This window comes from Chelonoidis abingdonii, chromosome 17 (assembly GCF_003597395.2).
Source record: "Chelonoidis abingdonii isolate Lonesome George chromosome 17, CheloAbing_2.0, whole genome shotgun sequence".
Classification (NCBI taxonomy): Eukaryota; Metazoa; Chordata; order Testudines; family Testudinidae; genus Chelonoidis; species Chelonoidis abingdonii.
The window spans coordinates 21,808,582-21,824,123 of NC_133785.1; the positions used below are offsets into that span (position 1 = coordinate 21,808,582).

Here is a 15,542-nt window from a genome sequence, read left to right on the forward strand (position 1 = left end):
GGGGACAGACAGGGGGCCGTCAGGGGATAGGGTCCCAGGGGGCCGTCAGGGGCCGAGAAGCAGGAGGGAGTCAGATAGGGGGCAGGGACCAGGCCATAATCGGCCCTCCATACAATTTCTGAAACCCAGTGCGGCTTTCAGGCCAAAAAAGTTTGCCCGCCCCTGCCCTAAGGCACAAGTCACCTCAAGGGGGCAGAGAGGAGGCCTGGCTATTGCCCCACTTCCTCTCTACTCTGGCTGGCAGAACTGAGCACAGATGGGAGAACATGCTACACTCTCCTAAGAGATGGCACCATGGGTGCACTCCACAGGGCACTAGGGAATGCCAGGAGGCTTTGGGCCTCCCTGAGGTAACATGACTTCCATTGTTTCTGGGTTGATATCAGCTGCCAGTCCTTAAGGCCTTTGCACTTGGATGAGGCAAGAAATACACGTAAAGGAACAGAAAACATGGCGTAAGCAGCAAACACCAAGACCACAGAAAAGGCACTAAAATGATGATAAGCAGGACCTGTGGTTCTGGTTCATACAGCACTGCTGTATGAAAAGATGGTGGTGGCAAGCACTTGCATCTACCACTGAAAATGTCCTACCCAGAGATCATAATTCTTTGGCTTACAGGGAGCAGGTGATGGTACTGAGCATGCAGCCCTTGCAGCAAAGAGATGGATGCTGCTATACCTTTACACACACTTCAGAATTCTCTTTTTCAGACACAATCGTAAGCAAGTGGTACCCATATGAAACTTAAATAAGGTTATGTCTACACTGCCATTTGGGGGGAAGGCACATGTGGACGTATCCATGCTAGCTTTAATCTAGCTAGCTCACGTACGGATAGCAATGAAGCAGCTGTACAAGCCCATTCAGTACTCATTCAAGCAGCTAGCCTGTGTGGTCACGGCTTCATGACTGTTGGCGCTCATGAATGCTGCAATCACACTTCCAATTGCAGTGTAGACATACCCTAAGAAAGCCAAGTGAGAATGCAGTCAATCAGTACAACGATATAGAAAGGCTGCACTGGCATTATAGTCAGTGACAGAATCCTTTTCCAGACCAAGTCAAGTTTTTATTAATAGTGACTTAGCCATAGGCCAATATACAGAAAACAAAAGTATGTTCAAATAAAACTGAAAATTAAATCCATAATTATAAAATACAAAAATACATGTAAATAAAGATTTTAAAATACATAAACCAATAAACCATACGTAATCACTGTGCCATTTTCCTTATTTTAGTGGCTGACCATGCAAATAGGGCAATCTCTTGGATCACAGGTACTATGTCTGTTCCTAATAAATACTCTGTTTTCTGAGAGACCATAGAAAAAGGCATCTGGGGTAAAAACACAGAAAGCCCTTTTGACCTCAAGTGGCAACATAATTATAGTGTAATAAATAGTGGGGTAGGTCGTTCACCTGCCGTGAGCCACATGGACAAAGGCAGTGGCTTTCTCAGTGCCAGCATATCAACCTTCTAGGAAAACTGTCTGCATGGACTGAAAATGGAGAGCTGCAAAGGCCCTCATTAACATGTTATTACAACAAACTATCTAAATATCTGGCATTCCCTTTTTAACAAGGGGGATGAAGGTGATGTTTTTGACATAGAAACAACCGCCATATCCGTTTGCTTGCTAATATCCTCTATTCTCAATTTAATTATACATTAATTTCACATTTTTAAATTTATATAAAATCATCTCCAAATCTGAGAAACCTAAAAAATGCAAACAATATTGAAAAGACTCTAATCAAGGAAATTACATGAGAAAGTCCTACTGAACTGTTTCTCTAAGCTTAACCTTGACAAACACTGTGGATGCATGCTGAATGCAAAGCCAAAAGTTAATATTACTGTACTGCACTTTGGACAGACTAGAATTCATGCCTGTCCTGCTCTAAGAAGAGCAACTGGAGTATTATTTGAAAGACCAAGAATCTTCATGAAAAATTAGTTTTGAATCACTTCCAATCCCACGGGATCGTTCCATCCCCATATTTTCATACCAATCAAATTTGAATGCATACCATGCCTATTCCAGGCCAGTTTCTCTGCTGCACAGGTATCCCCTGCAGTCAGTGACAGTGTAGTGACATTTGACCTTCTGTTTTCTGTTTAGACTAAGCTTACTGTAAGAGTAAATGAGGTGTCACCTTGGCTAGACCCCCAAAATCTTTTCCGATGCCTACTGTGATAATACTGAAGTTTGTGGGTTGTGTACTCTGAGCTGTTCACAGCCTCCAAAACTTCAGCAAAAATCCCCTTGATCCTTCATACAACATAGTTAATTGGGATCAGGTCAGTGCCAATTGACATAATTCATTTTACAAGCCAGCAGCCATGTGTTATCCTCACACTAGACACTATAACAGTCTGTGATTATTGCCTAGAGATGTTTAATGGAGTGAAGAGTAGGTGATAAGGGCCTGTTGGAGATTAGGCTTTTATTGACAGATCTTCCTAATCAGCTGTCCTTGCCAAAATGACTTTAATTCACACCATTAAGTCAGCCATGTTTTTATTATTTTTAAAGCGAGGTCTTGAACCTCAAATGGTTAGAATTTTATGGCAAATGAGAGGTTGATAGAGGGGGGAAATTTTCATCCACAACACTTTTTGATGAAGAATGCATTTTAAGCAACCTCAGTGTTTTGCAAATTTGAGTCAATTTCACCAAATTGATTGTTTAAAAAAATTGAAATGTTTTGATTTTTTTGTGCTTTGAAATAACTTTTCATTTTTAAATTTCCTTTTGTTTTATTTTTTAAATGCAAACATCTCACAAATTGGTCAAATTGAAACAAAATGTTTTAATGTTGTTGAAATAAAACGTTTTGTTTGACCCAATACAAATGTTTTAGGGACTTTTCAAAATTGCCAAGGAACTGACAAATCCATTATTTACCCAGCTCAGGAGGTTAACCCTATGTTGGTGTCACTTCCACTAACCTTTTAGAGACTGGGGACATAACTACAGCCCTGTGAGTCTTCATTTGGCTAGTACAGTCGTTCTCAAATTTGTTTGATTGTGTCCCCCTTCTTTGTGTCTGTGGTTGTTTATGCCCCTTCCTCTCCCTGCTACACAAGTACATATAGCACTGTCCAGCCCTGAAGGCAGAGCCGAGCACAACAGCTGCTAGCCGGATGCAGAAGCAAGGGTGGCAATGTGAAAAGTGGTATTTGTCAATGTCACTATTCACAGACTCAGCGTCCCATTGCCACCTTTACTTCTGTGCAGCCACCTCAGGGCTGACAGCCAAAACCCTGCTACCACTTCTAGGTGAGAGACTGGGAGAGAGGGGAGGAAGGAGAGCCTGAGCCCAGGCTGCCTCCCGGTGAAGGATTGGGAGCGGGGAACACAACCCAAACCCAGGTTTTACAGAGGCTGGTGTTTTTCACAGATGAGTGCTTGCTCACGGGGTGCAAGGACTCTAAACCAGGGGTCATTGATCAACTCGTGTGTTTCCATGTTTGTTTGGGTTTTTTTAAGATTATAAAAGCCAAATTATTCTCAGATGTCTTGTTCGTTGGCCTTCTTGTACACAGTCAGAGGAAATCACAGCTCAGCAGCAGCTGGCATTGATCCCACTACTAATTTTACAGGGCACCTCAGTAGGAAGAGTGCTTAGCTTTAATGTAAATACCTGGTACAGCTTGTGGAGGACAAACTGCTCTGACCCAAGTTCACACTTGGAATTTACACCTGACGTAACTGGAAGGTGGCACCATTTACAATGGAGAAAGAAGTACAGCATTCCCTTGCCTGAACCTGCATGGAACTGTTGGCTTCCCTGTTGGCTTTTGGAAATTAATTTGAGGTTTATAGAATTTAGAAAGAGTGGTCCAAACTGGGAAGTCATAGTACAGAGAGGATTCAGGGAGGGGTCCATACACACAGCTGCTACATAGCCTGGCACAGTGGTATTCTTCCCTGCACACGCTGGTATACTGGTGAACCTTAGTCAAGTCACTACTTCTATCTCAGCTCAAGACGGTGAGCAACTTTGAGTCCCTGCAGGAAAACTAACTGACACGGGGAAGGTGGCTAAATGGGAATTTTGTGTATGCAAGATAACACACATTAAGCTCCAAGTTTCATTTCTAGAATCAGCAGAATCTCAGTTCAGGACCCAGGAGACTGGCAGGAGAGCTGGATGGAGGATAAATGCACTGCCAGCTTGTTTTTCTGGTGCAAGGGTGACATCTAGTGGCCACTTTAAAGAATCATAGGATTGCATTCTTGTAGCTTCTTCAGTCCAGGGGAACACAAAATTTCTCTAACAAAATGTCACATTGGCATCTTGCCAGTATCTTGAGGGCAGTATCTAATTTGCCTGAAATGGAATAAACTGAAACCAGTCTCATTTTTAATATAGATATGTTCCAACATGCAATTCTCCCTCTTTACCTAAGCAGCTAACACAGAGGTGACAAGCATCAACATGAAATACTTTACCTTGATCTGAGCAACCCAAGCAGAGGTTACATGCCCTGGAATCCAGTTCTCTTGCTTTCTGAGCAGCAAGCACAGAGATGAAAGAAGCAGCATTGAAGGCTGCCACATGTGGTTTAGGTTGGAATCTCCATATTACAGTAAGAGGGGCCTTGAGCCACATTGGAAAATCCATGGGCCAGATATGGCCAGACTGCATTTTAGCCATCCCAGTCATGTTCATAATGTCTCAAGCATCCTAGGTATCATCAATCCAATCATAAATATCAGAAGTCCAATATTTAATTTTGTTCTTGGCCAAAGAATTAATAATTCAACAAGTTGATGGGAGAAGCAAAATGTCAGTAGATTGAAGCCTTCTCCTTTGATCCAGAAGCCTCTTGATTCAGTCACTGCAGTTCATGGCATTGATTGTGTTGCTGTATTTCATTCCACAGTTCATGCTCTGAAAGGGACGAGTGGTATAGCTGCATCAGCAGAACCATTCCAGATGACTACAAAGCTCAAAATGCATCTACCTTTCACAACAGTATTGAGGTAAGAATGAATCCTGGTATTGCCTAAGAGGATGCAAAGCCATCCAAAGAGTTAAAAAAGGAAAAAGTTCCAAATGGCAGACTATTCTGATTATTTTTATATAAATCACGATGCTAGGGCTAAATGACAAAGGTCACCACAGCACTTGTGTTTAATATTCAGCCTGCTGTGGCCGCTACTGGAATTTTAAACATGTTGCAATTCCAATTCATACTGTGGGTTTCATTTAAGTCAGTGGGAGTTGTGCTGGAGTAACACTAACCAGATTGAGCCCTGTATGGCTACAATCCTAGATGCTATCAAAAAATAAATGTATGCCTTGCAGATGACTGTAAGAAAGCAATACTAGCCATCAGAAATGCTTTTGTCACAATTATATCACAAAGGATCATTAACTCACCAACACTAAAGCCCGCAGCAAAAGGACCTGATTGAGACCTAACGATCAGTTTATACTGATGCAACTCCATTGGCTTCAATAGAGTTATTCCTGTCTATACCAGCATGAGAGGAGAATCAGATCCAAAAGAGTTTTGCTAAGGCTGAATTTTCTTTTCCTTCTTCCTGCATGAGTCTAATTCTCTCCATACCAAACCTACCTGGGTGGGGTAACAGACTTGTGCAAATATGGGTAAACAGCAAAGGAGTTTATGAGTGCTGAACGGTGATAAAAAACGTGGGCCAGATTTGTGTCCCATTCATTCAGAGTAACTCCACTGTCTTCCGTGGAGATCTGGGTCCAAATCATGTTCTGAGTTACAAGTGAAAGGAGTTTGGTGACCTCTAAACAGTCCCTTCCACTGGTCATAAAACCATTCCAAAAGATAGTGGCCTGCACAATAGTCAACGTAGCCTTCTTCATTCTGAGGTTGATATATTGAGTGCCAGGCAGCTTATGGTGGGGATGAGGGATTTTTTGATTGAGACCTAAAAACCATCTGCTCTTCCTGGATATGAAACTGTCCATGAGTCTTGTTATAAGAATATGAGTATGCCTAGGTGGTCTCAGCCAAAATTGCACATAGATGCTTGATGCTTAACTAATGTAAACCAGTACAGCTCCATTGACTTCAGTGGATCTGAACCAATTTACACCAGCTGCAGATGGGGGCTCTACTGTTATATCATATGCTGTGTACTAGTTGCGATCACCTTCCACCCCAGAATTGGCTGCATCTCAATGCTGCTGTGTGTAGATTTTGTGGAACACTTTGGGATCCTTCAGAATTAAAGTGGAGCCCAGGACTGGAATAACAGGGATTATGTGCCAAGAACAAGGTGGATTGGCAGAAATGGGGGTGGGGAAAGGTGAGCACAGTTCAGCAGATATTGCTGCAGGTAAGGCGGGAGTTGCATTAGCAGAATTGGGTATGCTTTGGAAGTCTGAATATTTCTTCACTTTTTGTTTTAAGCTAAGGGAGAAGCTGGGAATATCCTTGGGTGAGAGGCCTCCAACGTTGGTACCTGTGTCCCATGTCATGATGTGCATGAACTGCGGCTCTGATTTCACCCTCACTCTGAGACGCCATCATTGCCATGCATGTGGGAAGGTAAGTGTCACATAAATTCAGCTTCACTCAGACTCATCAACAGTAGGGAAAGCCTCTGGGACAAGTTCTCCTCCTCCTCCTCTTCATTACGCTAGCTGCAACTGCACTGACTTCAGCACAGTTGTACCTGCATACAGAGACGAGAATCTGACTCCTCACAAAGACTGCTAGTAGAGCTTTGCAAATGAGACTTAAGCATTCCGATTGTTAGGGCTGGTCTACAGTGAGCGGGGTCGATGTAAGATGCGCAACTTCAGCTACAGGAATAGCGTAGCTGAAGTTGACGTATCTTATTTCGACTTACCTTTCGTCCTCGTGGTGTGGGATTGATGGCCACGGTTCCCCTGTCAACTCCGCTTCCGCCGCTCGCCCTGGTGGTGTTCCAGAGTCGACGGGAGCGTGTCTGGGGATTGATATATCACTTCTAGATGAGACACGATATATCAATCCCCGATAGATTGATCGCTACCCGCCAATCTGGTGGGTAGTCTGGACGTACCCTTAGTGACTTTGGTTGGAACAATATTAAGATTCTGCTGAGTAGCAAACGAATCCTAAAGACTACGTACTCAACCAAATGAAAGGGTCATGGGACATACATTGCGGAACAGAGCTTTCAAATGGAACATGCAGGTAGCACTGGGGCAATGCAGCAATCGGACTACCAGTTTTCCAGTTGCTGAGTTACATTTTAGATATGGAAAGCTCCAAAGCTTTGGGAATGAGTGATGCATAGGAATTGCCAGACTGGATCAGACCAGTGGTCCATCTAATCCAGTCTCCCATCTCTGACAGGGGCCAGCACCAGCTACTTCAGAGGAAAGTACAAGAAACTCTGCAGTGGCTCTTATTTGATAATCTGTCCCCAGAGATCATTTCTTCCTAACCCCCATTAGTTAGTGGTTGGTTGATGCCCCAAAACATGCGGGTTTATATCCCTTTCAGTGTTCTTGATTCTTGTGTTAATTCTTTCTGTTATAATTCTGGATAGCCACATAGAACCTCCAATCCTATTCTGAATCCAGTTTAGCTCTTATCCTCAGTGATGTTTTCTGGCATTGAGCTTCACAGGCTACTATGCCTTGTATGAAAAAGCATTTCTTTTTATCAGTTTTAAATTTGCCACCTTTCAATTTCAGTTAATGTTCCACTATGTCAGTTTTAATCTGGATTTTAATTTTAAATTCCTGTCCCACTAAAAGTATAATCCTAGTTCAATGATCCTTCAGTTTCACAAACAAAATACTTCTCTGCCTCTGCCAATCCATTCTGAAAACGATACTAACAGCATGATCAGCTCCAGTTTAATGGTACCATGGCCAGCATGAATTTTTATATCCAGGAATGTGTAATCCCCATGGAGACAACCATAAGACTATTGTACAATTATGTTTATTAATTTTTATATTATTGTAGCAGCTGGGACACCCAGTCATGGACTAGGTCCCCATTGTGCTAAGTGCCATGTACATAGAACAAAAAGACAATCGCTGTCCCAAAGAACTTACACTCTAAGTATAAGACAAGGCACAACAGATGAATACTGACAAACCATCAGGGGAGTATACATTGGTCGGCATGATAGATGGTCATCTTGCCACACCAGCAGCCTAACCATTGTCAAGCTTTTGGTAGACATCATGCTAAAGGAGAATTTTAAGGCGAGAACTGAAGGAGAACAATGAAGTGGCAATTAAATGTATTGGGCTAAATTTTGCTCTGAGTTACAGTGATAGAAATCTAGAGTAATTATGATTAAGTCAGGGGAGTAATCCTTATTCATACTGATCTAGCCAAGAGCCAAATTTGGCCCATTCTGCCTCTTCCCCTGCCAACCAGCCCAGAGAATCTGTTTGGTAATGTACACTGGTATGGGGAAATGTACATATATATACATATCTATCCTTTCTGTGGCAGATTGTATGTCGAAATTGTTCAAGAAATAAGCATCCCCTGATGTACCTCAAAGACCGACTAGCAAAAGTCTGTGATGGCTGCTACTCAGAACTGAGAAAAAGAGGTGAGTCCTCTTCATTCCTTGATGAGTTGAATGAAAATGCTACCTGCATATGAAGAGAGAAGGTTCTGCTTCATTACAGAGAATTTCTCCTTCAGACATAGATATGAGCTATATTAAGAGTGATACAAATGCAAGCTCTGGGGAAATAGCAGGCTGCATGGTGGCTGAGAAGCTTTTAGTGCAAGGAGTTAGCATTTCCCATTGTGCAGGGCTAAGGTCAAATGTATGGACAACTTATAGGCAAGAGCCTTTTTGTTACGGGCTTAGGCACTAGGGACAGGTGCAATTTATTCTTTTCTTCTTGGTTAGAGAGATCCACACATCAGTTTTAACAGCATAGCAGACATGCACTGTTATTGCTTAGTGAAGGAAGACGTCCTCTGACCCTGTCAGAGTGGACTGAACCACGTGACAACTCAAGGCTGTACTGACTCAGGGCTGTGCTCCATTCAGATTTTCCAGGTGACATGTATGGACACAGGTGAGACTCAGAAGGATTGTAACTCAGGTGATGGCACTGACTGGTACAATAGTATCTTCATTGATAGGGCTATAGGGTTTCTTGATAGGATATGTCCCGGAGATGGAATAAATTGTCTCCTGTTCTCAGAACACAGTGAAGAGACATTCAGGCTCGAAAGAACATCGCCAAAATGAAACTATTGGTGGCCCAGGAAGCAATCAGAATAAGTAGAGTGCACAGATGGCAGAGACACATGGTCAATGCTCTTGAAAGGTCATTAAGTGTGAGAACACAACATAACACAATTATTTTCCTGATTATCTTCCATGCAAGCTGTATGTATTTGTAGGGGATGCTTCCACCATGCAATGCCATAAAGTTCATTGAACAGTAATTCTGCTAACCAGACTTAACCTGGGAGTTTGATAGAAAATAGCTAAAGGAAGATTAAGCAACTATAGGTTAGGCATTGCATTTTCTTATCCCTATTTGCATTAGCCTGGAGTTTAACATCTACTATTGTAGACTTAACCTAAGGGTTTGCAGCAGTTGATCTGTTCTTTCCCACTTCCTATTTCTCCTAATATTGTAGAGCGGCCAGTAAGTGTGAGCTTCCCTCCAACTTCATCCAGGTTTTCAGGCAGTGCCTTCTCCTCCGTCTTCCACAATATTCACTACTCATCCTTCAAGAAACAAAAGAAGATCCCTTCTGCTCTTATGGAGGTAGGACCAACGCTGCCTGAGAAAAGGCAAGGAAACTAGCCTGAGAGGACTGTGTGTTGGCGCTACAGTAGCTTTCAATCTCATTGTTCAGAATTTGTTCGATTATGCTGCAGGATCAGCCCACTGTCTAGATCCTCTATATCATGAGATTACATTTTACTCAGCGTAATAGGGCAAAATACAAAACACTTCAAGATCAGATGCTGTCACTATAGTTTGTGCATCCTATTAAGACCAAGTCAGCTGAGCATTTAACCTTCATTTTCCCAATAATTTAAATTAAATCTTAACATCTACATCACCCAAGAAGGTCTAATAACAAGCTCAGGGGAAGCATCAGAGTGATGGGTTACAGAAATCACTAGTTTGAATATAGGAGTCTAGTACTGACCAGAAGTCACTGCCATCCAGCAGTTGTTCAGTGGCCTTACTACAATCCTTATTTCCAATGTGGCCCCATGGATTTCAACCGAACTAACTATATTTGAATCCAGTCAGTGTGAGTTGTGGGCGGGGGAGTTAAAAGCTAGCGCTTTCAAAGCAATTGGTGAATGCAACTGTTTAATTGTGTTGCTGGTAGCTCGCCCTAGCCTATCTGAAATAAACGGATGAAATCCTGACCCTACTGAAGTTAATGGGAAAACTCCCATTGACTTCACTCGGGCCCTGATTTCACCCAAATATATTGTTTTCCCTTCTGGAACTAAGCATCAGATTCAAAATCTGACTACATTAATATCCTCTGACTATCCATGCTGTCTACCCACCTAAACATGTAGGGCCAGATCCTTGGAATTTAACTTCAGTTAACTGATTTCAGTGAGATCATGATCTGGACCTTGTGCTGTGCATGCAGTTACCTTCCATGAGAGGGAGGTACTCTCATAGGACTCTCTTAACTTTGTGATCAATTGAAACAGGGATAAATGTGCAAACAGTATGTAAAACATTCATGGAAGATACTGCATAAACCAACATGACTAAGTTAGAGAAGTAACATTTCAGCGCCATTTATGAAAAATAGAGATTGCCTCTTTAACCACAAGGTGGTGGCACACATTTATTAAAATGAAGCTTTCTGTAACAATCTTGATCCCAAAGCCATTCCCAGTTGACTTACACGGAGTATGGTGGACTTTCTCATGCTCCAACCTGCTACAGAACAATATTATAAATACAGTTAATTCCCCTATTGTGTCTTTGTTATCAAAGGCTGACTTTCAAGTCACTTCCCCTAGTTGACACTTTGCTTTTATTCAGATGTCAGCATTATTATTATAATTAATCATGTATACTATCTTGCAGTTCTATAGCACCTTTCACCCACCGATCTCAAAAATTTTTACAAACACTAATGAATTAAGCTTCATCGCTTCTTCCCTTCCTCCAGGGTGGCAATTATTTAATAATACTGAGGAAAGGAGTATTCACAGATGAAACTGAGTATTAGAGAGGTGGCCCACCCAAGTGCACAGCACAAATCCATTGTCAAGCCAACAGAACCCATATCCCTTCTGCTTTAGCCATAACACTATCCTTCCCAAACATGCACCCTTGAATATATACAAACAAGGCAAGAAAAAGGGGTCAAATTCAATTTCTCTACGGCACCAGCATAAAGCAAATGGCTTCAATAACTTGGCTTCCAGAATAACTTAATTGGCTTCTTTGGTGTCAGTGAGAACACTATTTGGCCTAAGATAAATACTGAAATGCTCTTACGCAGAATAGTATTCTTGTGTTTACATTACTCTCAGATTCATGCCATCTCACTTTTTTTGATTCACTCCTTGATTATATTCTTAAGGAAACAGGAATATCTGTGTAGTTTTTTTAAAAAATGGGCCTTTTTTATGGCACACTTGCTGCTTTGGAGGGGAAAAAGCATTTGATGTCGTGGATCCCTTGATTATCCCCTATACAGGTGGCAGCTTCAGGAGAGGGATCTTCTATCAGTGGCTATCTCAGCAGGTGCAAGAGAGGCAAAAGGCACTGGAAGAAGCTCTGGTTTGTTATCAAAGGCAAAGTCCTCTACACCTACACGGCAAGTGAGGTACTGCCTGCCCTGATGTGACAGAATTTCCCACTCCTTACATGTGACAAATGCAGTTTGAGGGGTGTACTTACTAGTTCTTGTGTAGTTGTTCTTATCGGAAATAGCTTGTGTTGATGCAAAGGCATTATATCACTTCAATATGTTATGCTGCCCCAGGCTTGGAATCCCAGCCCCACCCCTGGATGACCTGCTTTCCAAATTCCTTAGCCTCAGTATATTTGTTACATTTCATGCTGATTATAAATGCTCAGTTACAAGAGGCCTGGTTTAATGTCAGGAAGCTATTGCAGATCAAAGCATAAAGACTTAAAATCTTCTGACTTTCCTCTGCTGCAGTACCTATATGTTGTGAGATAGTAGCTGAGAACTGACTTACATAAATAAGAGCTCTTTCTAAAGAGAGGAAGTCCCAAACTTTGCCCAATCAAACTTCAAAATGGCAGCTTTCAAGGAACTAGTGAACTGCCCCAATTTCACTGGGGCAGACTGGATATGCCCATGGGAAAGATTGCAGCTATGAACTTCAGTGTGGAGGTGCAGCTGGTGAAGAGTAGAGGAGGAAGTGTGCTATGCTTCATATTGATCTGAGCAGCCTCTGCAGGCCTCTCCTCCCCGTGAAACGGAAGGGTGGCCACCAGCTGCACTTCCATTGTGTAAAAAAAAAAAAGCAAGGGTGATCTGACTGATGGACGGCACAACTGAAAGCCCTGAAACGGAGCCACTTTTGCAGAATGAAAGACTCAGAGCTCAAACCACAAGCAACTGTAATAATACTACTTGGCATTTTAAATCTTCGAAGCGCTTTGCAAACATTAACTATTTAAACTTATCATCCCTGAGAGGTAGGGAAGTATTATCATCACCTATAGATGGCGCCAAGACATGAAGAGGCTGCATTACTTGACAAAGGTCACAAACCAAGTCAGGGCAGATCAAGGACTAGAACTATAGTAATGTTGACACCCATTCTTCTGTTTTGTTTGTTGGCCTAGATTTCCTCTAGGGCTAAAATAAAACATCCTGAGCCTGATTTTCAGAGCTGCAGGCAACCTATAGCTCCCACTGACTTCAGCTGGAGCTGTCTGAGCTTAGCTCATCAGAAAACTCAGGCCCGGAGAACAAAGTCCTGCCTCTCGTGGGGTGGACAGCTCCACTAACTTTAAAGAGTTGCATGTGGTGTTAGCGATAACCCCTCTTGAGATGTGAAAGAGCAGTGGGTACCTAACTGCATTGTATGCTTCACCTTGGAAATCTCTTAAACAGAGTTAAACTAAACTAATCTAAAAAGACAAAGACCAAAACCCCAACATTACCCTAATAGAGGTATAGGGACCAAAACTGCAGCCATCAGTAACAGCTAAACTGCAATTCAATTAAGGCTTATTGTTTTTCTTTATTCCACTTGTACAGTGAACTCTGGCAAGTGAAATTCATGGATGTTTCTTGGGAGTAAATTAACAATGAATTGCATTACCAGCTCATAAATTGTAAAGTGGTGTCATTAGAAGCAAGCATGCTGTGTGAGACAGTGAAAATGAGTCTGTTAAAAAACTGCTGGGGCTGTGGAGGGAGGGGGAGCCGGATGCCACCAAACACAGGTGACACTCAGTAAATAATGGCTTAGGGGACAGGTAGTAAAATATAGGATCTATCTTCTCTATACCCTTGATACAAACCTAGCCAAAAGATAGTAGTAATCAGGTATCGTTCCCATCAGATCTTCCATGGCCTACAGATTCGTGAATGAAGTTTGATCCACATAAGCCACTAGTACTAAATTGGAACCTCCTGTTAGTAGTCTAAAGAGGGCTGAATGAATATGGAGCATTCCATCTCAGCGGGGGTTCTCTGAGTTCAGGGGTTTGGCAGAGCGGTGCGTGACAGATGCTTGCACTGCTGCTGCAAAGGCTGTACCTGGTAACTAGACAACAATTCTCTAGGATTTTCAATCCAGCACCAGATTATTCATTTCTAATACTATTATTGCAGAAGCTCCTAGTAGCCCTGTCGGGCACTGTAGATCCTGGGAAGACATCCCTTGCCCCAAGTAGATTGCAGCCCATTCTGAAGTGCTCCTTCTAAAGTGTGTTTCCCCCTCCACATTGATTTTAGGATAAGGTCGCCACAGAGAGTCTGCCTTTGCTGGGTTTCACAGTTGCCCCAGAAAAGGAAGATGGAAGCACGGAGGCAGTTTTCCATCTTTACCACAAGCAAACCTTGTTTTATAGCTTCCGCACGGAGGATAACAATTCAGCACAGAGGTACTTCACGTGGAATTGCAATTACATACTAATCCATGAATGAGTATAACGTAAGCAGCACTCTTCACTCTAACATGCCTATTCCCATTTCCTTTTGAACGCACCTCAGCTACAGATAAAACTGAAACATCTTTGGATATGCTAATTAGAGCCAATTATAATACAATTGCCTGGAAGGCATTAAAACATCAGGTAGAAATTACTCCATCTTCGCAAGATGGAGATTTCACTTCTTTGTATAGGTGCAACCGCAGGAGCTCAGATTCATAAATCCACATGACAGATGTGATTGTAAGGATAGCCATGTTAATCCAGTGTATTTGACTCAAATCTGATCTTCATTGAACATTTTCTGTACTTGACATGCTTTATTACTATTGCTGCACAATAAAGTCATGGAACTAATGATAAAATGATGATGCCTTAAAATATACAGGCAGGAGTGTGGGTGGTTGTGGAGGTTTGTTTCTCTTCCCCCAATTTGCATGGTCTCATCTCTCTCAACACCCACTCTCAGACAGTCCAAGATTACACAGTAGGTCAGTGGCAAAGCTGAGAATGAAATCTAGGAGTCCCGGCTCTCAGGACCCTGTTCTAATCACCAATCTAAATTTCCTCTTTAGACACAGATATTATATGCAGTAGTGTCTTCTCTGGGCCCTGTGTTTTGATATATGCATTGACTTGATCCACGAAATAAAATCTGGCTCCTCTACTTTTTTCTTTTTCAGGTGGATTGAAGCCATGGAAGAAGCAACCATATTATAGCAGTAATCAATCAAGAGGACTTGGAATAAACTCTCAGATTTCTCTACATTCCCATCAGCCTATTTCTGTTTCAAGAAGCTGAGTGGTGTATTTCAAACCCTCTGGCTATACACACGCTGGATATGACTGTTTCCAGATTGCGCTCTCTCTTTTGCTTCCTTCATTTTAAATCCATTTTTTTTGGCAAGTTGAAAACTTTAAAATAGAGAATATTCATAGTCCTCTTTGTCTGTGCGAGTTCAACCTGCGCTATAACTTACTCCCATAATCCCACAGTAAATTACGTTTTAACATCAAGACAAGAAATAGATACAAATTATTTCTGAACTCACATGGAAGTACGGGCTGACAGTAAGTAACAGGCTCAGTTTTATTTACCCTCGAGAACTATCAACTTTCATTTTGTTGGTTTTGGTGTCTGTCATGAAATAAGAAACAATGCAGTAAACCATAGATTCTCATTTAAAGCACTTTATTGTTTTATTGTATTACAGCTTCATTTTTTTCAGTGTTTCCAAGGAATTTTGTGGACTGATTTACCACCAGTCCTTTAACAAGTGCCAGCATGAAGTCGTGCACTGCATAGATTAAATTGCTTCCACAGACAATGAATGAATACATGCAGTGCACTACATATGGTCTGCCAGTACTCCAATGGCTAGGATCCAGGGTGATTACTTACCAATTTTTCATAGATCACTG

The 15,542-nt window shown here is 42.0% G+C and overlaps 1 protein-coding gene across 3 annotated transcripts in view; it reads left to right on the top strand.

The window, feature by feature from the left end:
- Positions 1-15,204, top strand: part of FGD5 (FYVE, RhoGEF and PH domain containing 5) — a 151,507-nt gene extending 136,303 nt beyond the window's left edge. For all 3 annotated transcript variants that reach the window (XM_032784280.2, XM_032784283.2, XM_032784281.2), the window contains 7 exons: positions 4,900-4,999; positions 6,412-6,549; positions 8,467-8,569; positions 9,625-9,755; positions 11,680-11,808; positions 13,924-14,072; positions 14,804-15,204. In XM_032784280.2, the coding sequence (XP_032640171.1) occupies positions 4,900-4,999; positions 6,412-6,549; positions 8,467-8,569; positions 9,625-9,755; positions 11,680-11,808; positions 13,924-14,072; positions 14,804-14,840 (787 nt within the window). In that variant the 3' untranslated portion in view covers positions 14,841-15,204. The remainder of the gene's footprint in view (positions 1-4,899; positions 5,000-6,411; positions 6,550-8,466; positions 8,570-9,624; positions 9,756-11,679; positions 11,809-13,923; positions 14,073-14,803) is intronic.
- The last annotated feature ends 338 nt before the right edge of the window (positions 15,205-15,542 follow it).